Raw genomic sequence first — 24,408 nt, 5'->3', positions numbered from 1 at the left:
CGCGCACTTTCTCAGTTCATGGCCAGCAATATTGTTATGTGTAAGGACATTATGAAATTAAGATCATGTATGATTGTACTGTACAATTAAATACAATCGTTGCTAAGTCTGCAGTCTGAACACTTTACCTCAGTCAGAGCGCATCCGTTAATGATTTGAGAATCTCACCTGAAAATCCGAGCCATTGCTGGGCGTCGCGGACAGACGCCGAATGGTGCCGGTGGTGTGTGTAAACTCCTAGAAAATAATGTGTTTGAATTTTAAAGAATTCTCTGCGCTTCACGTCCGGTGTTCGACCCCCTTTAATGTGCTGTTTTCTTTGAAGCCGAAGAACTCCCATACCAGAGTGGCTGCGCGGGCGCGCGCTGCGTCTTCTCATTTGATAGATGTCAGCGGGTGCAATACTGCCACCTCAACTGGCGCTGGAGTATACGTGTCATGTATCATAAAAGTCCTATTCATTTTAAACATCGTGGTTATCGCCAATACCGGTATATTGCCACACTCTAAATTCACACGATGTCGATATTTCACGTTTTGAATATCACGATTATCGTCAAAACCGGTATATTGCGACACCCCTAGCTACTACCTGGATGCGATCATGTACAAAACAGATCGGTGTCTTTATTTAAATTTCCTAAAAACGATCACATCAAGAAGAGGTGGATTAATTTTGTGAAGAGCCAACCTTGATGGAGAGCTGAGGATCACCGCCAACACCCGCCTCTGTAGCGATCATTTTACACGGGATAGTTTTATAAACTTTCGTCGGAGACAACTGGGATTCACTGATAATCCGCTGTTACTGGTGAATGGGGCCGAACCGACTATCTCCCGCCTCGGCCTTCATCTCCCCGTCCTGAAAGCAGTATCACAAATATCACCGTCGGCAGCTTTCCCGCGAGTGGGCGTGGCTTCAGCGCAGCCAGCGGACACGCCCCCACAGCAGACACGCCCCCAGCGTTTGAGAGCAGAGAATACTGCTCATTTCTTCAAGATTTTGATAGCTTATTTTATGTACTTGCCGGCTTTTTTTATCATTCAAATTTGTCTGGGTGGCTAATAACACATTTTTCTGTGGTGTGACAAACTCAGAACACATACTTCATTTTTACTTTACAGGGACTTTAAATTTCAAAAATCTAAAAGGTGAGCATGAGGCCTAACCCATACTGTACATGAACACTCACAGTCGTTAAAACTGAAGTCGTCCTCTTCTGAAGCTGTCGCGGCGAGAAACGTGTAGCAATGTCGTAATGCCATAAACCTCGAGTTGAACAATTGCCATTTAAATGAACATAAAATGTTAAATTCTTTGTAAATATTGAGTTTTACCAGGAAGTGGATTTATGGTATTAATATTAAAGGAAATATATTAACAACTAGGGCTGTTCATTTTTATATCAAATTACATGTGCTGATTAATCTAATTATAATCACATCAATATTTGCAGACAAAATAAAACCAAATGCCAGAAATAAAGAATTCAAAGACAGTTGATTTCAGACAGACTTTAGACGTCAGTAAATCATAAATATAAATCACTCATCATAAAGATTATCAATGACACTCAGTGTTTTAGACGCAGATTTCATTCAAAAACTCATTTTATTAGGTTACATTTTAAATAAGTACAGTTCCAAGCTGATGTTTCACTCAGTGTTTATAGTGTAACTTTAGTATAAAGAGTAGATTCACTGATGCGTTTCTGCTTGAGGCTCATTAAACAGGAGAACACCAGGTGACACACACACACACACACACACACACACACAACTGTCCATCATCATCAGACTCTCACACACACACACCTGTCCATCATCATCAGACTCTCTCACACACACACACCTGTCCATCATCATCAGACTCTCTCACACACACACACACACACACACACACACACACACACACACACACACACACACACACACACACACACACACACACACACACACACACACACCTGTCCATCATCATCAGACTCTCACACACACACACACACACACAGGTGTTCACACTCCTCTCGGGGTCTTGAAGTTCATGCCGACCGGAGGCTGCGTGACCTGAAGATTTGACAGGCTCCCGAAGTCCTGCGGGAACAGAACCGGGTCAGTGACATCACAGTTCAACACACACACACACACACACTGAACCAGAACCGGGTCAGTTCATCTGATCTACAGCTGATAGAGATGACTGACAGTACTCGAGTGTGACGGCCACAAGCAATCATGAAAACCATGATTAAGAGGTGAAACATGATCAAATTTACGTTTTCTTTTGAGGAACTTTGCCGCAGCGTTCTGTCTAATTGGAGACGAGCAATAGTGATTGGGTAAGCCATAGTTACCCAAACACTTACGTTAATTGATTCTAACGTCACACAGTGTGTGTGTGACGTTCTGACGTCAGTGACGTTCTGTGTGTGTGACGTTCTGACGTCAGTGATGTTCTGTGTGACGTTCTGTGTGTGTGACGTTCTGACGTCAGTGATGTTCTGTGTGTGTGACGTTCTGACGTCAGTGACGTTCTGTGTGTGTGACGTTCTGACGTCAGTGACGTTCTGTGTGTGTGACGTTCTGACGTCAGTGACGTTCTGTGTGACGTTCTGTGTGTGTGACGTTCTGTGTGTGTGACGTTCTGTGTGTGTGACGTTCTGTGTGTGTGACGTTCTGTGTGTGTGACGTTCTGTGTGTGTGACGTTCTGACGTCAGTGACGTTCTGTGTGACGTTCTGTGTGTGTGACGTTCTGACGTCAGTGATGTTCTGTGTGTGTGACGTTCTGTGTGACGTTCTGTGTGACGTTCTGTGTGTGTGACGTTCTGTGTGTGTGACGTTCTGACGTCAGTGACGTTCTGTGTGACGTTCTGTGTGTGTGACGTTCTGACGTCAGTGATGTTCTGTGTGTGTGACGTTCTGTGTGACGTTCTGTGTGACGTTCTGTGTGTGTGACGTTCTGACGTCAGTGATGTTCTGTGTGACGTTCTGTGTGTGTGACGTTCTGTGTGTGTGACGTTCTGACGTCAGTGACGTTCTGTGTGTGTGACGTTCTGTGTGTGTGACGTTCTGTGTGTGTGACGTTCTGACGTCAGTGACGTTCTGTGTGACGTTCTGCGTGTGTGACGTTCTGACGTCAGTGACGTTCTGTGTGTGTGACGTTCTGACGTCAGTGACGTTCTGTGTGTGTGACGTTCTGACGTCAGTGACGTTCTGTGTGTGTGACGTTCTGACGTCAGTGACGTTCTGTGTGTGTGACGTTCTGACGTCAGTGACGTTCTGTGTGTGTGACGTTCTGACGTCAGTGACGTTCTGTGTGACGTTCTGTGTGTGTGACGTTCTGTGTGTGTGACGTTCTGACGTCAGTGACGTTCTGTGTGTGTGACGTTCTGACGTCAGTGACGTTCTGTGTGTGTGACGTTCTGACGTCAGTGACGTTCTGCGTGTGTGACGTTCTGACGTCAGTGACGTTCTGTGTGTGTGACGTTCTGTGTGTGTGACGTTCTGTGTGTGTGACGTTCTGACGTCAGTGATGTTCTGTGTGTGTGACGTTCTGTGTGTGTGACGTTCTGTGTGTGTGACGTTCTGACGTCAGTGATGTTCTGTGTGTGTGACGTTCTGTGTGTGTGACGTTCTGTGTGTGTGACGTTCTGACGTCAGTGATGTTCTGTGTGTGTGACGTTCTGTGTGTGTGACGTTCTGTGTGTGTGACGTTCTGACGTCAGTGACGTTCTGTGTGTGTGACGTTCTGTGTGTGTGACGTTCTGACGTCAGTGATGTTCTGTGTGTGTGACGTTCTGTGTGTGTGACGTTCTGTGTGTGTGACGTTCTGACGTCAGTGATGTTCTGTGTGTGTGACGTTCTGTGTGTGTGACGTTCTGTGTGTGTGACGTTCTGACGTCAGTGATGTTCTGTGTGTGTGACGTTCTGTGTGTGTGACGTTCTGTGTGTGTGACGTTCTGACGTCAGTGACGTTCTGTGTGTGTGACGTTCTGTGTGTGTGACGTTCTGACGTCAGTGATGTTCTGTGTGTGTGACGTTCTGTGTGTGTGACGTTCTGTGTGTGTGACGTTCTGACGTCAGTGACGTTCTGTGTGTGTGACGTTCTGTGTGTGACGTTCTGTGTGTGTGACGTTCTGACGTCAGTGACGTTCTGTGTGTGACGTTCTGTGTGTGTGACGTTCTGACGTCAGTGACGTTCTGTGTGTGTGACGTTCTGTGTGTGTGACGTTCTGCGTGTGTGACGTTCTGACGTCAGTGACGTTCTGTGTGTGTGACGTTCTGTGTGTGTGACGTTCTGTGTGTGTGACGTTCTGACGTCAGTGATGTTCTGTGTGTGTGACGTTCTGTGTGTGTGACGTTCTGTGTGTGTGACGTTCTGACGTCAGTGATGTTCTGTGTGACGTTCTGTGTGACGTTCTGTGTGACGTTCTGTGTGACGTTCTGTGTGTGTGACGTTCTGACGTCAGTGATGTTCTGTGTGACGTTCTGTGTGACGTTCTGTGTGACGTTCTGTGTGTGTGACGTTCTGACGTCAGTGATGTTCTGTGTGTGTGACGTTCTGTGTGACGTTCTGTGTGACGTTCTGTGTGTGTGACGTTCTGACGTCAGTGATGTTCTGTGTGACGTTCTGTGTGTGTGACGTTCTGTGTGTGTGACGTTCTGACGTCAGTGACGTTCTGTGTGTGTGACGTTCTGTGTGTGTGACGTTCTGTGTGTGTGACGTTCTGTGTGTGTGACGTTCTGACGTCAGTGACGTTCTGTGTGACGTTCTGCGTGTGTGACGTTCTGACGTCAGTGACGTTCTGTGTGTGTGACGTTCTGACGTCAGTGACGTTCTGTGTGTGTGACGTTCTGACGTCAGTGACGTTCTGTGTGACGTTCTGTGTGTGTGACGTTCTGACGTCAGTGACGTTCTGTGTGTGTGACGTTCTGACGTCAGTGACGTTCTGTGTGTGTGACGTTCTGACGTCAGTGACGTTCTGTGTGTGTGACGTTCTGTGTGTGTGACGTTCTGACGTCAGTGACGTTCTGTGTGTGTGACGTTCTGACGTCAGTGACGTTCTGTGTGTGTGACGTTCTGACGTCAGTGACGTTCTGTGTGACGTTCTGTGTGTGTGACGTTCTGTGTGTGTGACGTTCTGACGTCAGTGACGTTCTGTGTGACGTTCTGTGTGTGTGACGTTCTGACGTCAGTGATGTTCTGTGTGACGTTCTGTGTGACGTTCTGTGTGTGTGACGTTCTGACGTCAGTGATGTTCTGTGTGTGTGACGTTCTGTGTGACGTTCTGTGTGACGTTCTGTGTGTGTGACGTTCTGACGTCAGTGATGTTCTGTGTGACGTTCTGTGTGTGTGACGTTCTGTGTGTGTGACGTTCTGACGTCAGTGACGTTCTGTGTGTGTGACGTTCTGTGTGTGTGACGTTCTGTGTGTGTGACGTTCTGACGTCAGTGACGTTCTGTGTGTGTGACGTTCTGCGTGTGTGACGTTCTGACGTCAGTGACGTTCTGTGTGTGTGACGTTCTGACGTCAGTGACGTTCTGTGTGTGTGACGTTCTGACGTCAGTGACGTTCTGTGTGTGTGACGTTCTGACGTCAGTGACGTTCTGTGTGACGTTCTGCGTGTGTGACGTTCTGACGTCAGTGACGTTCTGTGTGTGTGACGTTCTGCGTGTGTGACGTTCTGACGTCAGTGACGTTCTGTGTGTGTGACGTTCTGACGTCAGTGACGTTCTGTGTGACGTTCTGTGTGTGTGACGTTCTGACGTCAGTGACGTTCTGTGTGACGTTCTGTGTGTGTGACGTTCTGCGTGTGTGACGTTCTGACGTCAGTGACGTTCTGTGTGTGTGACGTTCTGTGTGACGTTCTGTGTGACGTTCTGTGTGTGTGACGTTCTGTGTGTGTGACGTTCTGACGTCAGTGATGTTCTGTGTGTGTGACGTTCTGTGTGTGTGACGTTCTGTGTGTGTGACGTTCTGACGTCAGTGACGTTCTGTGTGTGTGACGTTCTGTGTGACGTTCTGTGTGTGACGTTCTGTGTGTGTGACGTTCTGACGTCAGTGACGTTCTGTGTGTGACGTTCTGCGTGTGTGACGTTCTGACGTCAGTGACGTTCTGTGTGTGTGACGTTCTGACGTCAGTGACGTTCTGTGTGTGTGACGTTCTGTGTGTGTGACGTTCTGACGTCAGTGACGTTCTGTGTGACGTTCTGACGTCAGTGACGTTCTGTGTGTGTGACGTTCTGACGTCAGTGACGTTCTGTGTGTGTGACGTTCTGACGTCAGTGACGTTCTGTGTGTGTGACGTTCTGACGTCAGTGACGTTCTGTGTGACGTTCTGTGTGTGTGACGTTCTGCGTGTGTGACGTTCTGACGTCAGTGACGTTCTGTGTGTGTGACGTCCTGTGTGTGTGACGTTCTGTGTGTGTGACGTTCTGACGTCAGTGATGTTCTGTGTGTGTGACGTTCTGTGTGTGTGACGTTCTGTGTGTGTGACGTTCTGACGTCAGTGATGTTCTGTGTGTGTGACGTTCTGTGTGTGTGACGTTCTGTGTGTGTGACGTTCTGACGTCAGTGACGTTCTGTGTGTGTGACGTTCTGTGTGACGTTCTGTGTGTGACGTTCTGTGTGTGTGACGTTCTGACGTCAGTGACGTTCTGTGTGTGACGTTCTGCGTGTGTGACGTTCTGACGTCAGTGACGTTCTGTGTGTGTGACGTTCTGACGTCAGTGACGTTCTGTGTGTGTGACGTTCTGCGTGTGTGACGTTCTGACGTCAGTGACGTTCTGTGTGTGTGACGTTCTGCGTGTGTGACGTTCTGACGTCAGTGACGTTCTGTGTGTGTGACGTTCTGACGTCAGTGACGTTCTGCGTGTGTGACGTTCTGACGTCAGTGACGTTCTGTGTGTGTGACGTTCTGACGTCAGTGACGTTCTGTGTGTGTGACGTTCTGACGTCAGTGACGTTCTGTGTGTGTGACGTTCTGACGTCAGTGACGTTCTGTGTGTGTGACGTTCTGTGTGTGTGACGTTCTGACGTCAGTGACGTTCTGTGTGTGTGACGTTCTGTGTGTGTGACGTTCTGACGTCAGTGACGTTCTGTGTGTGTGACGTTCTGACGTCAGTGACGTTCTGCGTGTGTGACGTTCTGACGTCAGTGACGTTCTGTGTGTGTGACGTTCTGACGTCAGTGACGTTCTGTGTGTGTGACGTTCTGACGTCAGTGACGTTCTGTGTGTGTGACGTTCTGACGTCAGTGACGTTCTGTGTGTGTGACGTTCTGACGTCAGTGACGTTCTGTGTGTGTGACGTTCTGTGTGTGTGACGTTCTGACGTCAGTGACGTTCTGTGTGTGTGACGTTCTGCGTGTGTGACGTTCTGACGTCAGTGACGTTCTGTGTGTGTGACGTTCTGCGTGTGTGACGTTCTGACGTCAGTGACGTTCTGTGTGTGTGACGTTCTGTGTGTGTGACGTTCTGACGTCAGTGACGTTCTGTGTGTGTGACGTTCTGTGTGTGTGACGTTCTGACGTCAGTGACGTTCTGTGTGTGTGACGTTCTGTGTGTGTGACGTTCTGACGTCAGTGATGTTCTGTGTGTGTGACGTTCTGTGTGTGTGACGTTCTGTGTGTGTGACGTTCTGACGTCAGTGATGTTCTGTGTGTGTGACGTTCTGTGTGTGTGACGTTCTGACGTCAGTGATGTTCTGTGTGTGTGACGTTCTGCGTGTGTGACGTTCTGACGTCAGTGACGTTCTGTGTGTGTGACGTTCTGTGTGTGTGACGTTCTGACGTCAGTGACGTTCTGTGTGTGTGACGTTCTGACGTCAGTGACGTTCTGTGTGTGTGACGTTCTGACGTCAGTGACGTTCTGTGTGTGTGACGTTCTGACGTCAGTGACGTTCTGTGTGTGTGACGTTCTGACGTCAGTGATGTTCTGTGTGTGTGACGTTCTGTGTGTGTGACGTTCTGACGTCAGTGACGTTCTGTGTGTGTGACGTTCTGTGTGTGTGACGTTCTGACGTCAGTGACGTTCTGTGTGTGTGACGTTCTGTGTGTGTGACGTTCTGACGTCAGTGACGTTCTGTGTGTGTGACGTTCTGACGTCAGTGACGTTCTGTGTGTGTGACGTTCTGACGTCAGTGACGTTCTGTGTGTGTGACGTTCTGTGTGTGTGACGTTCTGACGTCAGTGACGTTCTGTGTGTGTGACGTTCTGTGTGTGTGACGTTCTGACGTCAGTGACGTTCTGTGTGTGTGACGTTCTGTGTGTGTGACGTTCTGACGTCAGTGACGTTCTGTGTGTGTGACGTTCTGACGTCAGTGATGTTCTGTGTGTGTGACGTTCTGACGTCAGTGATGTTCTGTGTGTGTGACGTTCTGTGTGTGTGACGTTCTGACGTCAGTGACGTTCTGTGTGTGTGACGTTCTGACGTCAGTGATGTTCTGTGTGTGTGACGTTCTGACGTCAGTGACGTTCTGTGTGTGTGACGTTCTGACGTCAGTGACGTTCTGTGTGTGTGACGTTCTGACGTCAGTGACGTTCTGTGTGTGACGTTCTGACGTCAGTGACGTTCTGTGTGACGTTCTGTGTGTGTGACGTTCTGACGTCAGTGATGTTCTGTGTGTGTGACGTTCTGTGTGTGTGACGTTCTGACGTCAGTGATGTTCTGTGTGTGTGACGTTCTGTGTGTGTGACGTTCTGACGTCAGTGACGTTCTGTGTGTGTGACGTTCTGACGTCAGTGACGTTCTGTGTGACGTTCTGTGTGTGTGACGTTCTGACGTCAGTGATGTTCTGTGTGTGTGACGTTCTGTGTGTGTGACGTTCTGACGTCAGTGATGTTCTGTGTGTGTGACGTTCTGACGTCAGTGACGTTCTGTGTGTGTGACGTTCTGACGTCAGTGACGTTCTGTGTGTGTGACATTCACGAACGTAATGATTAGGATGTGTCAGGTCATTTACTCTTCAGCTGTGATGCATCATAATCCAGCTGTGTGTTTTCCATTCATACATTCATGTTTTCATGTCATATTTTTATTTGACAACATTAATTTTCGTAACAGTCTTAAAATATTTTCATGATGAACAAGCCCCGCCCACAATTACTCGTTATTTGAGACCTGTTGATGATAGAAATGAACAAAATATCCCATCCCTAACAGCTGTGACCTCTGACCTCATCAGTGGTCACATGATCAGACTGAAAGCTGTGACCTCTGACCTCATCATTGGTCACATGATCAGACCAACAGCTGTGACCTCTGACCTCATCAGTGGTCACATGATCGGATCGACAGGTGTGTGCGAAAGATTCAGGGTTCGTCAGGAACAGAATCCAGCAAACACGGGAAACACTTTCAGTTTCTCTCCCTGTGCTTCGATGACCTGGAGACGACACTCCACAGTCACTTTCGAGACAGGTCACGTGACCACCGCAGAGCATGATGGGAAGGGTTAGAGTGACTCACCAGAAGCTTGAGCATCTCCTTGGTGTCAGTGTCGACCTCGATGATCTCCTGATCCAGAGCCGAAACCTGCGGGAAACACATCACATGACCACTTTACATCACATGACCACTTTACATCACATGACCACTTTACATCACATGACCACTTTACATCACATGACGATCACTCACTCCACGCCGAGCTAATACCACTCAAATCACAATTTTAAAAACACTTATTAACTGAGATAAAGCTACAATTAAATATATAAATATTGGTTGAAAAACTTGATGAACTGAAAAATAGAAATGCTGTCTTGGCAATAAACTAAACAAGTTTACCTTTTACCTAGAAATCAATAAATTAAACAACTAAAAACCTAATAAATGTGACAAAGCTACTAAAATTTTAACTAAAATGAACATGTACACTAAATGTAGAACGTGTATAAACATGAGAAGCTAAAGCTAATTCTCATCATTAATAAAGCTAAAGTACAGCCGTGGCCGAAACCGCTCCCTGTACACTATATAGTGCACTATACCGGCTTCGGCCATTTTGTAGTCTGAGTGAACAACATTCGTTCACTACTTTTACCCACAATCCTCTCTGAATTCGAGTCTAAACTCGATGTACACTTGCTGAAGCACTATTTCCCAGAATGCAATACGCGAGGACTGAGCGAGATTACTGACAGCTTTCATATCTCTGCTTTAACATTTACTCCATGCTAGGGTTAGGGGGTTTCTACCTTTATTAATCAATACTTGAAAAAAAACATTAAAATATTGAGAAAATATTATATAGATGAATTTTGAAATTAAATTATATCAATACGGTACATTATATAGGTATATTATTTTTTTATTAAATATTATTAACTCAGTTGAAAGTGTTTTATAACAGCCAGGTGTTGTGGCATTGCTGTTCACTCGTTAAACTGAGGAGAGATGATAATTTGGTGGGTGATTATTGTTGATTGTTATTAATATTTAATAAAGTAACATGTCAAATAAAAGTAGTTTTATCACTCCGCGTGACAAAGCCGTTTCTGCGATACGCCTCGTTCACCCCCATTCGCTCGCCCCTCATTCGTTCGCCCGCTACGCCCCTCATTCGTTCGCCCGCCTCGCCCCCCATTCGTTCGCCCGCCACGCCCCTCATTCGTTCGCCCGCCTCGCCCCTCATTCGTTCGCCCGCCACGCCCCTCATTCGTTCGCCCACCTCGCCCCTCATTCGTTCGCCCGCCACGCCCCTCATTCGTTCGCCCGCCTCGCCCCCCATTCGTTCGCTCGCCCCTCGCCCCCCATTCGTTCGCCCGCCTCGCCCCTCATTCGTTCGCCCGCCTCGCCCCCCATTCGTTCGCTCGCCCCTCATTCGTTCGCCCGCCTCGCCCCCCATTCGTTCGCTCGCCCCTCATTCGTTCGCCCGCCCGCCCCTCATTCGTTCGCCCGCCCCTCATTCGTTCGCACCGCCATGCCCCTCATTCGTTCGCCCGCCTCGCCCCTCATTCGTTCGCCCGCCTCGCCCCTCATTCGTTCGCCCGCCACGCCCCCCATTCGTTCGCCCGCCCGCCCGCCCCTCATTCGTTCGCCCGCCCGCCCGCCCCTCATTCGTTCGCCCGCCCCTCATTCGTTCGCCCGCCCCTCATTCGTTCGCCCGCCCCTCATTCGTTCGCCCGCCCCTCATTCGTCCGCCCGCCCCTCATTCGTCCGCCCGCCCGCCCCTCATTCGTCCGCCCGCCCGCCCCTCATTCGTCCGCCCGCCCGCCCCTCATTCGTTCGCCCGCCCGCCCCTCATTCGTTCGCCCGCCCGCCCGCCCGCCCGCCCCTCATTCGTTCGCCCGCCCGCCCGCCCGCCCGCCCCTCATTCGTTCGCCCGCCCGCCCGCCCGCCCGCCCGCCCCTCATTCGTTCGCCCGCCCGCCCGCCCGCCCCTCATTCGTTCGCCCGCCCGCCCCTCATTCGTTCGCCCGCCCGCCCGCCCGCCCGCCCGCCCGCCCCTCATTCGTTCGCCCGCCCGCCCCTCATTCGTTCGCCCGCCCCTCATTCGTTCGCCCGCCTCGCCCCTCATTCGTTCGCACCGCCTCGCCCCTCATTCGTTCGCCCGCCTCGCCCCACATTCGTTCGCCCGCCACGCCCCCCATTCGTTCGCCCGCCACGCCCCTCATTCGTTCGCCCGCCTCGCCCCTCATTCGTTCGCACCGCCTCGCCCCTCATTCGTTCGCCCGCCACGCCCCCCATTCGTTCGCCCGCCACGCCCCCCATCCGCCTCGCCCCTCATTCGTTCGCCCGCCACGCCCCTCATTCGTTCGCCCGCCTCGCCCCTCATTCGTTCGCCCGCCTCGCCCCTCATTCGTTCGCCCGCCTCGCCCCTCATTCGTTCGCCCGCCTCGTCCCTCATTCGCTCGCTTCGCCTCGTTCGCCCCTCTAACGCTAGCGAGCGGTTGTGCGAAAGATTCAGGGTTCGTCAGGAACAGAATCCAGCAAACACGGGAAACACTTTCAGTTTCTCTCCCTGTGCTTCGATGACCTGGAGACGACACTCCACAGTCACTTTCGAGACAGGTCACGTGACCACCGCAGAGCATGATGGGAAGGCTCACCTCGGGCACGTAGTTGTCCCTGCGCTCGCGCTCCTCCTCCTGCAGTTTGATGGAGATGCCGCGCACAGGCCCTCGCTGGATGCGCTTCATCAGGTGTGTCACATACCTGCGGGGACAGGAAGTGACATCACCGTCACCTGACCGTCCCGGACTCAGTCTCCCAGCATGCACTGCTCTCTCTCACCCGGCGATCTTGTTGCGCAGCTTCTTGCTGGGGATGATGGCGATCTCCTCACACACACGCTTGTTGGTGTGGAAGTCGTTGCCCAGACGAGTGTAGTACTTCTCTATGATGACCCGCGCGGCCTTCTTCACCGTCTTCGTCCTGACGCGCCCCTGACACCACAGAAGAAGAGGAACATCAGAACACACACACACACACAGGAACATCAGAACACACACACAGAAGAGGATCATCAGAACACACACACAGAAGAGGATCATCAGAACACACCACACACACACACACACAGGAACATCAGAACACACACACACACACACAGGAACATCAGAACACACCACACACACACACACACAGGAACATCAGAACACACACACAGAAGAGGAGAATCATCAGAACACACACACACACAGAAGAGGAGAATCATCAGAACACACACACACACACACACACACACACAGGAACATCAGAACACACACACACAGAAGAGGAGAATCATCAGAACACACACACACACAGAAGAGGAGAATCATCAGAACGAACACACACACACACACAGGAACATCAGAACACACACACAGAAGAGGATCATCAGAACACACACACACACACACAGAAGAGGAGAATCATCAGAACACACACACAGAAGAGGATCATCAGAACACACCACACACACACACACAGGAACATCAGAACACACACACACACACACAGGAACATCAGAACACACACACAGAAGAGGATCATCATCAGAACACACACACACAGAAGAGGAGAATCATCAGAACACACACACACAGAAGAGGATCATCAGAACACACACACACAGAAGAGGAGAATCATCAGAACACACACACACACACAGGAACATCAGAACACACACACAGAAGAGGAGAATCATCAGAACACACACACACACACACACAGGAACATCAGAACACACACACAGAAGAGGAGAATCATCAGAACACACACACACACACACACACACACAGGAACATCAGAACACACACACAGAAGAGGAGAATCATCAGAACACACACACACACACAGGAACATCAGAACACACACACAGAAGAGGAGAATCATCAGAACACACACACACACACACACAGGAACATCAGAACACACACACAGAAGAGGAGAATCATCAGAACACACACACACACACACACACAGGAACATCAGAACACACACACACAGAAGAGGAGAATCATCAGAACACACACACACACAGAAGAGGAGAATCATCAGAACACACACACACACACACACACACAGGAACATCAGAACACACACACAGATGAGGATCATCAGAACACACACACACAGAAGAGGAGAATCATCAGAACACACACACACAGATGAGGATCATCAGAACACACACACACAGAAGAGGAGAATCATCAGAACACACACACACAGATGAGGATCATCAGAACACACACACACAGAAGAGGAGAATCATCAGAACACACACACACACACACACACAGGAACATCAGAACACACACACACAGAAGAGGATCATCAGAACACACACACAGAAGAGGATCATCATCAGAACACACACACACACACACACACACAGGGACATCAGAACACACACACAGAAGAGGAGAATCAGAACACACACACAGAAGAGGATCATCATCAGAACACACACACACACACACACACACACACACACACACACAGGAACATCAGAACACACACACACAGAAGAGGAGAATCATCAGAACACACACACACAGAAGAGGAGAATCATCAGAACACACACACACACACACACACACAGGGACATCAGAACACACACACAGAAGAGGAGAATCAGAACACACACACAGAAGAGGATCATCATCAGAACACACACACACAGAAGAGGATCATCATCAGAACACACACACACACACACACACACACACAGGAACATCAGAACACACACACAGAAGAGGAGAATCAGAACACACACACAGAAGAGGATCATCATCAGAACACACACACACAGAAGAGGAGAATCATCAGAACACACACACACACACACACACACACACAGGAACATCAGAACACACACACAGAAGAGGAGAATCAGAACACACACACAGAAGAGGATCATCATCAGAACACACACACACACAGAAGAGGAGAATCATCAGAACACACACACACACACACACACACAGGAACATCAGAACACACACACAGAAGAGGATCATCATCAGAACACACACACACACAGAAGAGGAGAATCATCAGAACACACACACACACACACACACACACACACACACACACACACAGGAACATCAGAACACACACACAGAAGAGGAGAATCATCAGAACACACACACAGGAACATCAGAACACACACACACACACAGATGAGGATCATCAGAACACACACACACAGAAGAGGAGAATCATCAGAACACACACACACAGATGAGGATCATCAGAACACACACACACACACACACAGAAGAGGAGAATCATCAGAACACACACACAGAAGAGGATCATCAGAACACACACACACAGATGAGGATCATCAGAACACACACACACAGAAGAGGAGAATCATCAGAACACACACACACAGATGAGGATCATCAGAACACACACACACAGAAGAGGAGAATCATCAGAACACACACACACACACACACACAGGAACATCAGAACACACACACACACACACACACACACACAGATGAGGATCATCAGAACACACACACACAGAAGAGGAGAATCATCAGAACACACACACACAGATGAGGATCATCAGAACACACACACACAGATGAGGATCATCAGAACACACACACAGATGAGGATCATCAGAACACACACACACAGAAGAGGAGAATCATCAGAACACACACACACAGATGAGGATCATCAGAACACACACACACAGAAGAGGAGAATCATCAGAACACACACACACACACAGATGAGGATCATCAGAACACACACACACAGAAGAGGAGAATCATCAGAACACACACACACAGATGAGGATCATCAGAACACACACACACACAGAAGAGGATCATCATCAGAACACACACACAAACACACACACACACAGGAACATCAGAACACACACACAGAAGAGGATCATCATCAGAACACACACACACAGATGAGGATCATCAGAACACACACACACACAGAAGAGGATCATCATCAGAACACACACACAAACACACACACACAGGAACATCAGAACACACACACACAGAAGAGGATCATCATCAGAACACACACACAAACACACACACACAGGAACATCAGAACACACACACACAGAAGAGGATCATCATCAGAACACACACACAAACACACACACACAGGAACATCAGAACACACACACACAGAAGAGGAGAATCATCAGAACACACACACACACAGAAGAGGAGAATCATCAGAACACACACACACAGATGAGGATCATCAGAACACACACACACAGAAGAGGAGAATCATCAGAACACACACACACAGATGAGGATCATCAGAACACACACACACACAGAAGAGGAGAATCATCAGAACACACACACACACACACACACACACACACACACACAGGAACATCAGAACACACACACACAGAAGAGGATCATCATCAGAACACACACACACACACACACACACACACAGGAACATCAGAACACACACACACACAGAAGAGGAGAATCATCAGAACACACACACACACAGAAGAGGAGAATCATCAGAACACACACACACAGATGAGGATCATCAGAACACACACACACAGAAGAGGAGAATCATCAGAACACACACACACACACACACACAGGAACATCAGAACACACACACACAGAAGAGGATCATCATCAGAACACACACACACACACACACACACACAGGAACATCAGAACACACACACACAGAAGAGGATCATCATCAGAACACACACACACACACACACACACACAGGAACATCAGAACACACACACACAGAAGAGGATCATCATCAGAACACACACACACACACACACTCACACAGGAACATCAGAACACACACACACAGAAGAGGATCATCATCAGAACACACACACACACACACACACACAGGAACATCAGAACACACACACACAGAAGAGGATCATCATCAGAACACACACACACACACACACTCACACAGGAACATCAGAACACACACACACAGAAGAGGATCATCATCAGAACACACACACACACACACACTCACACAGGAACATCAGAACACACACACACAGAAGAGGATCATCATCAGAACACACACACACACACACACTCACACAGGAACATCAGAACACACACACACAGAAGAGGATCATCATCAGAACACACACACACACACACACACACAGGAACATCAGAACACACACACACAGAAGAGGATCATCATCAGAACACACACACACACACACACTCACACAGGAACATCAGAACACACACACACACAGAAGAGGATCATCATCAGAACACACACACACAGATGAGGATCATCAGAACACACACACACAGAAGAGGATCATCATCAGAACACACACACACACACACACACACACACACACAGGAACATCAGAACACACACACACAGAAGAGGAGAATCATCAGAACACACACACACACAGAAGAGGAGAATCATCAGAACACACACACACAGAAGAGGAGAATCATCAGAACACACACACACACACACACACACACAGAAGAGGAGAATCATCAGAACACACACACACAGAAGAGGATCATCAGAACACACACACACACACAGATGAGGATCATCAGAACACACACACACAGAAGAGGAGAATCATCAGAACACACACACACAGATGAGGATCATCAGAACACACACACACACACACACACAGAAGAGGAGAATCATCAGAACACACACACACAGATGAGGATCATCAGAACACACACACACAGAAGAGGATCATCATCAGAACACACACACACACACACACACACACACACAGGAACATCAGAACACACACACACAGAAGAGGAGAATCATCAGAACACACACACACACACACACACAGATGAGGATCATCAGAACACACACACACAGAAGAGGAGAATCATCAGAACACACACACACAGATGAGGATCATCAGAACACACACACACAGAAGAGGATCATCATCAGAACACACACACACACACACACACACACACAGGAACATCAGAACACACACACACAGAAGAGGAGAATCATCAGAACACACACACACACACACACACAGATGAGGATCATCAGAACACACACACACAGAAGAGGAGAATCATCAGAACACACACACACAGAAGAGGAGAATCATCAGAACACACACACACACACACACACACAGGAACATCAGAACACACACACACACACACAGGAACATCAGAACACACACACACAGAAGAGGAGAATCATCAGAACACACACACACACACACACACAGAAGAGGAGAATCATCAGAACACACACACACAGATGAGGATCATCAGAACACACACACACACACAGAAGAGGATCATCAGAACACACACACACACACACACAGAAGAGGATCATCAGAACACACACACAGAAGAGGATCATCAGAACACACACACACAGAAGAGGAGAATCATCAGAACACACACACACACAGGATCATCAGAACACACACACACAGAAGAGGAGAATCATCAGAACACACACACACACACACACACACACACACACACAGGAACATCAGAACACACACACAGAAGAGGAGAATCATCAGAACACACACACACACACACACAGGAACATCAGAACACACACACACACAGAAGAGGAGAATCATCAGAACACACACACACAGGATCATCAGAACACACACACACAGAAGAGGATCATCAGAACACACACACACACACACACACACACACAGGAACATCAGAACACACACACACACAGAAGAGGAGAATCATCAGAACACACACACACAGGATCATCAGAACACACACACACAGATGAGGATCATCAGAACACACACACACAGAAGAGGAGAATCATCAGAACACACACACACAGAAGAGGATCATCAGAACACACACACACACACACACACACACACACACAGGAACATCAGAACACACACACACACACACAGGAACATCAGAACACACACACAGAAGAGGAGAATCATCAGAACACACACACACACACACACAGAAGAAGAGAATCATCAGAACACACACACACACACACAGGAACATCAGAACACACACACACACACACACAGGATCATCAGAACACACACAGAAGAGGAGAATCATCAGAACACACACACACACACACAGGAACATCAGAACACACACACACACACACACACACAGGATCATCAGAACACACACACAGAAGAGGATCATCAGAACACACACACACAGAAGAGGAGAATCATCAGAACACACACACACAGATGAGGATCATCAGAACACACACACACAGAAGAGGAGAATCATCAGAACACACACACAGGAACATCAGAACACACACACACACACACACAGGATCATCAGAACACACACAGAAGAGGAGAATCATCAGAACACACACACACACACACACACAGGAACATCAGAACACACACACAGAAGAGGAGAATCATCAGAACACACACACACACACACACAGGAACATCAGAACACACACACACACACACAGGATCATCAGAACACACACACAGAAGAGGATCATCAGAACACACACACACACACACACACACACACACACACAGGAACATCAGAACACACACACACACACACAGGAACATCAGAACACACACACACAGATGAGGATCATCAGAACACACACACACAGAAGAAGAGAATCATCAGAACACACACACACACACACACAGGATCATCAGAACACACACACAGAAGAGGATCATCAGAACACACACACACACACACACACACACACAGGAACATCAGAACACACACACAGAAGAGGAGAATCATCAGAACACACACACACAGAAGAAGAGGATCATCAGAACACACACACACAGAAGAGGAGAATCATCAGAACACACACACACACACACACACAGGAACATCAGAACACACACACACACACACACAGGATCATCAGAACACACACAGAAGAGGAGAATCATCAGAACACACACACACACACACAGGAACATCAGAACACACACACAGAAGAGGATCATCAGAACACACACACACAGAAGAGGATCATCAGAACACACACACACACACACACACAGATGAGGATCATCAGAACACACACAGAAGAGGAGAATCATCAGAACACACACACACACACACAGGATCATCAGAACACACACACACACACACACACACAGGAACATCAGAACACACACACACACACACAGATGAGGATCATCAGAACACACACAGAAGAGGAGAATCATCAGAACACACACACACACACACACAGGATCATCAGAACACACACACACACACACACACAGGAACATCAGAACACACACACAGAAGAGGAGAATCATCAGAACACACACACACACACACAGAAGAGGATCATCAGAACACACACACACACACACACGAACATCAGAACACACACACACACACACAGGAACATCAGAACACACACACAGAAGAGGATCATCAGAACACACACACACACACACACACACACAGGAACATCAGAACACACACACAGAAGAAGAGAATCATCAGAACACACACACACACACACACAGGATCATCAGAACACACACAGAAGAGGAGAATCATCAGAACACACACACACACACACACACAGGAACATCAGAACACACACACACACACACAGGAACATCAGAACACACACACACACACACACAGGAACATCAGAACACACACACACACACACAGGAACATCAGAACACACACACAGAAGAGGAGAATCATCAGAACACACACACACACACACACACAGGAACATCAGAACACACACACACACACACAGGAACATCAGAACACACACACAGAAGAGGAGAATCATCAGAACACACACACACACACACACACACACACACACAGGAACATCAGAACACACACACACACACACAGGATCATCAGAACACACACACAGAAGAGGATCATCAGAACACACACACACACACACACACACACACAGGAACATCAGAACACACACACACACACACACACAGGAACATCAGAACACACACACAGAAGAGGATCATCAGAACACACACACACACACACACACACACACACACAGGAACATCAGAACACACACACACACACACACAGGAACATCAGAACACACACACACACACACACAGGAACATCAGAACACACACACACACACACAGGAACATCAGAACACACACACAGAAGAGGAGAATCATCAGAACACACACACACACACACACACACACACACACAGGAACATCAGAACACACACACACACACACACAGGATCATCAGAACACACACACAGAAGAGGATCATCAGAACACACACACACACACACACACACACACACAGGAACATCAGAACACACACACACACACACACACAGGAACATCAGAACACACACACAGAAGAGGATCATCAGAACACACACACACACACACACACACACACACACACACAGGAACATCAGAACACACACACACACACACACAGGAACATCAGAACACACACACACACACACACACAGGAACATCAGAACACACACACAGAAGAGGATCATCAGAACACACACACACACACACACACACAGGAACATCAGAACACACCACACACACACACACACACAGGAACATCAGAACACACACACAGAAGAGGAGAATCATCAGAACACACACACACACAGAAGAAGAGAATCATCAGAACACACACACACACACACACACAGGAACATCAGAACACACACACACACACACACAGGATCATCAGAACACACACACACAGGAACATCAGAACACACACACAGAAGAGGAGAATCATCAGAACACACACACACACACACACACACACAGGAACATCAGAACACACACACACACACACACAGGAACATCAGAACACACACAGAAGAGGAGAATCATCAGAACACACACACACACACACACACACACACACACACACAGGAACATCAGAACACACACACACACACACAGGATCATCAGAACACACACACAGAAGAGGATCATCAGAACACACACACACACACACACACACACACAGGAACATCAGAACACACACACACACACACACACAGGAACATCAGAACACACACACACACACACACACAGGATTATCAGAACACACACAGAAGAGGAGAATCATCAGAACACACACACACACACACAGGAACATCAGAACACACACACAGAAGAGGAGAATCATCAGAACACACACACACACACACACACACACACAGAAGAGGATCATCAGAACACACACACACACAGAAGAGGATCATCAGAACACACACACACAGATGAGGATCATCAGAACACACACACACAGATGAGGATCATCAGAACACACACACACACAGATGAGGATCATCAGAACACACACACACAGATGAGGATCATCAGAACACACACACACAGATGAGGATCATCAGAACACACACACACAGATGAGGATCATCAGAACACACACACACACAGAAGAGGATCATCAGAACACACACACACACACACAGAAGAGGATCATCAGAACACACACACACAGAAGAGGAGAATCATCAGAACACACACACAGAAGAGGAGAATCATCAGAACACACACACACACACACACACACACACACACAGAAGAGGATCATCAGAACACACACACACACAGAAGAGGATCATCAGAACACACACACACAGATGAGGATCATCAGAACACACACACACACAGAAGAGGATCATCAGAACACACACACACAGATGAGGATCATCAGAACACACACACACAGATGAGGATCATCAGAACACACACACACAGATGAGGATCATCAGAACACACACACACACAGATGAGGATCATCAGAACACACACACACAGATGAGGATCATCAGAACACACACACACAGATGAGGATCATCAGAACACACACACACAGATGAGGATCATCAGAACACACACACACAGATGAGGATCATCAGAACACACACACACAGATGAGGATCATCAGAACACACACACAGCTGCTAGCGTGTCGTTGGAACAGCAGAGCAGGTGCTAATGCTAACGCTAGCGAGCGGTTGTGCGAAAGATTCAGGGTTCGTCAGGAACAGAATCCAGCAAACACGGGAAACACTTTCAGTTTCTCTCCCTGTGCTTCGATGACCTGGAGACGACACTCCACAGTCACTTTCGAGACAGGTCACGTGAGAGAATTTAACACACAAAGAAAGAAAGAAAGAAAGAAAGAAAGAAAGAAAGAAAGAAAGAAAGAAAGAAAGAAAGAACATCATTCAGAACACACACACACACGAGGAACATCAGAACACACACACACAGAGAGAGAGGAGGAACATCAGAACACACACACACACACACACACACACACACACAGAGATAGGAGAAACATCATTCAGAACACACACACACACACACACAGAGGAGGAACATCAGAACACACACACACACACACACACACACACAGAGATAGGAGGAACATCATTCAGAACACACACACACACACACACACACAGAGGAGGAACATCAGAACACACACACACAGAGAGAGAGGAGAAACATCAGAACACACACACACAGAGAGAGAGGAGAAACATCAGAACACACACACACACACACACACACACACACACACACACACACAGAGGAGGAACATCAGAACACACACACACACACACAGAGATAGGAGGAACATCAGAACACGAACGAACACACAGACACACACACAGAGAAGAGCACCAGCCATCAATAACACTCACTCTGCGGCGCCTTCACACACACACACTCGGTCTGCCGGCAGCAGTGCATTATGGGCCGGGCAGAAGCGCTATCAGATCTGATCAGCTGCATCGATCACTCTCATCAGGGGATCGCGCGCTTCATCCGTCGCGTCATACTCGCACACACACGCGCCACTCAGTCTCGACACGCAGCGCGAGGGTTCACAGTGACGCGCGGAGCCGAACCGCCGGAGGATTGCAGCAGATTCGCGGAGAGCGGATAGTCGGATACCCACCATGATGATGCGGGGAGCGGAAGAGGAGGAAGAAGAGCGTGACCGGAAGCGGAAGAGCCGGACACGCGCGAGCGTCACTCACTGGCCTCTAGCGGTGGAGGAGCGACACTGCAGCTCGATCATAAACACACACACACACGGGTTATTAAACACGCACGCTTTCCACAGCTCACACCAAAACACAGCAGTAAGTCATTATAGCTGCAGAATTACTTCGATGAGCTCATGTGTTATCCCATATTCAAAGGGGGGGACACTCAGAGCCATCTCCATCCAAACAGGTATCGGGTGATCTCGAGTCCCACCATAGCCCTCTGATCTCCGGCTTCCGAGCTGGTCATGCACCTCAGCAACACTTCAGGTCCTAAATGATATCATAACAGCTGTCGACAAAAGACAACATTGTGCTGCTGTCTTCATCAGCCAGGGCTAACAGCGAGCCGAGCCGGGCCAGTGACCCGCAGCGCTGCCCTAAACCCAGCCCTTAACACACCTTCCTGGATCAAACGTCATACAACCTCACCCATTTCAGCGGGAATTATGAAGTTCATTCAGGCAATAATAAATTATTCTATTTTCTAAAGTTAGGAAGAGAGCATGTACCTCACCGGCCGTGGCTGCCCGCCTTGTCTCGCCACTAACGGAGGGGCGGTGGTGACGCAGCACACGGTGACCCAGCACACGGTGACCCAGCACACGGCGACCCAGCACACGGCGACCCAGCACACGTTGACCCAACACACGGTGACCCAGCACACATTGACCCAGCACACGGCGACCCAGCACACGTTGACCCAGCACGGTGACCCAGCACACGGCGACCCAGCACACGGCGACCCAGCACACGGCGACCCAGCACACGTTGACCCAGCACGGTGACCCAGCACACGGCGACCCAGCACACGGCAACCCAGCACACGGTGACCCAGCACAAGGTGACCCAGCA

The 24,408-nt window shown here is 48.5% G+C and overlaps 1 protein-coding gene and 3 non-coding genes across 6 annotated transcripts; all 4 read right to left on the bottom strand.

Annotated features, from left to right (window-relative positions):
* Nucleotides 1-1,767: 1,767 nt before the first annotated feature.
* Nucleotides 1,768-23,505, bottom strand: zgc:114188 (40S ribosomal protein S17-like). 3 transcript variants are annotated; one of them, XM_056235397.1, is made up of 6 exons: nt 23,463-23,505; nt 12,237-12,388; nt 12,053-12,158; nt 9,469-9,534; nt 2,011-2,094; nt 1,768-1,852 (listed from the first exon to the last, which is right to left on the bottom strand). In XM_056235397.1, exons 1-5 carry the CDS (start codon nt 23,463-23,465, stop codon nt 2,017-2,019), a joined length of 405 nt encoding a protein of 134 aa, XP_056091372.1. In that variant the 5' UTR covers nt 23,466-23,505; the 3' UTR covers nt 1,768-1,852; nt 2,011-2,016. The 3 variants fall into 3 exon arrangements, 1 of the variants encoding a protein (XP_056091372.1); XR_008803932.1 differs by having other exon boundaries at nt 1,811-1,870; nt 1,954-2,094; nt 23,463-23,503; XR_008803933.1 differs by having other exon boundaries at nt 1,814-1,870; nt 1,958-2,094; nt 23,463-23,503.
* LOC130070857 (small nucleolar RNA SNORA71) lies at nt 9,301-9,422 on the bottom strand. Its single transcript, XR_008803940.1, has one exon. It is a non-coding gene; the product is annotated as a small nucleolar RNA SNORA71 (small nucleolar RNA).
* On the bottom strand, nt 11,895-12,016 carry LOC130070856 (small nucleolar RNA SNORA71). Its single transcript, XR_008803939.1, has one exon. It is a non-coding gene; the product is annotated as a small nucleolar RNA SNORA71 (small nucleolar RNA).
* Nucleotides 22,511-22,632, bottom strand: LOC130070855 (small nucleolar RNA SNORA71). The gene has a single exon (XR_008803938.1). It is a non-coding gene; the product is annotated as a small nucleolar RNA SNORA71 (small nucleolar RNA).
* Nucleotides 23,506-24,408: the final 903 nt, after the last annotated feature.

The sequence above is a fragment of the Rhinichthys klamathensis genome, unplaced genomic scaffold (assembly GCF_029890125.1).
Source record: "Rhinichthys klamathensis goyatoka isolate OS25496 unplaced genomic scaffold, OSU_Roscu_1.1 h1tg000421l_1, whole genome shotgun sequence".
In the NCBI taxonomy this organism is placed as follows: domain Eukaryota; kingdom Metazoa; phylum Chordata; class Actinopteri; order Cypriniformes; family Leuciscidae; genus Rhinichthys; species Rhinichthys klamathensis.
The sequence above is the reverse complement of the archived record's forward strand: the minus strand, read 5'-3'. Positions and strand labels throughout refer to the sequence as shown.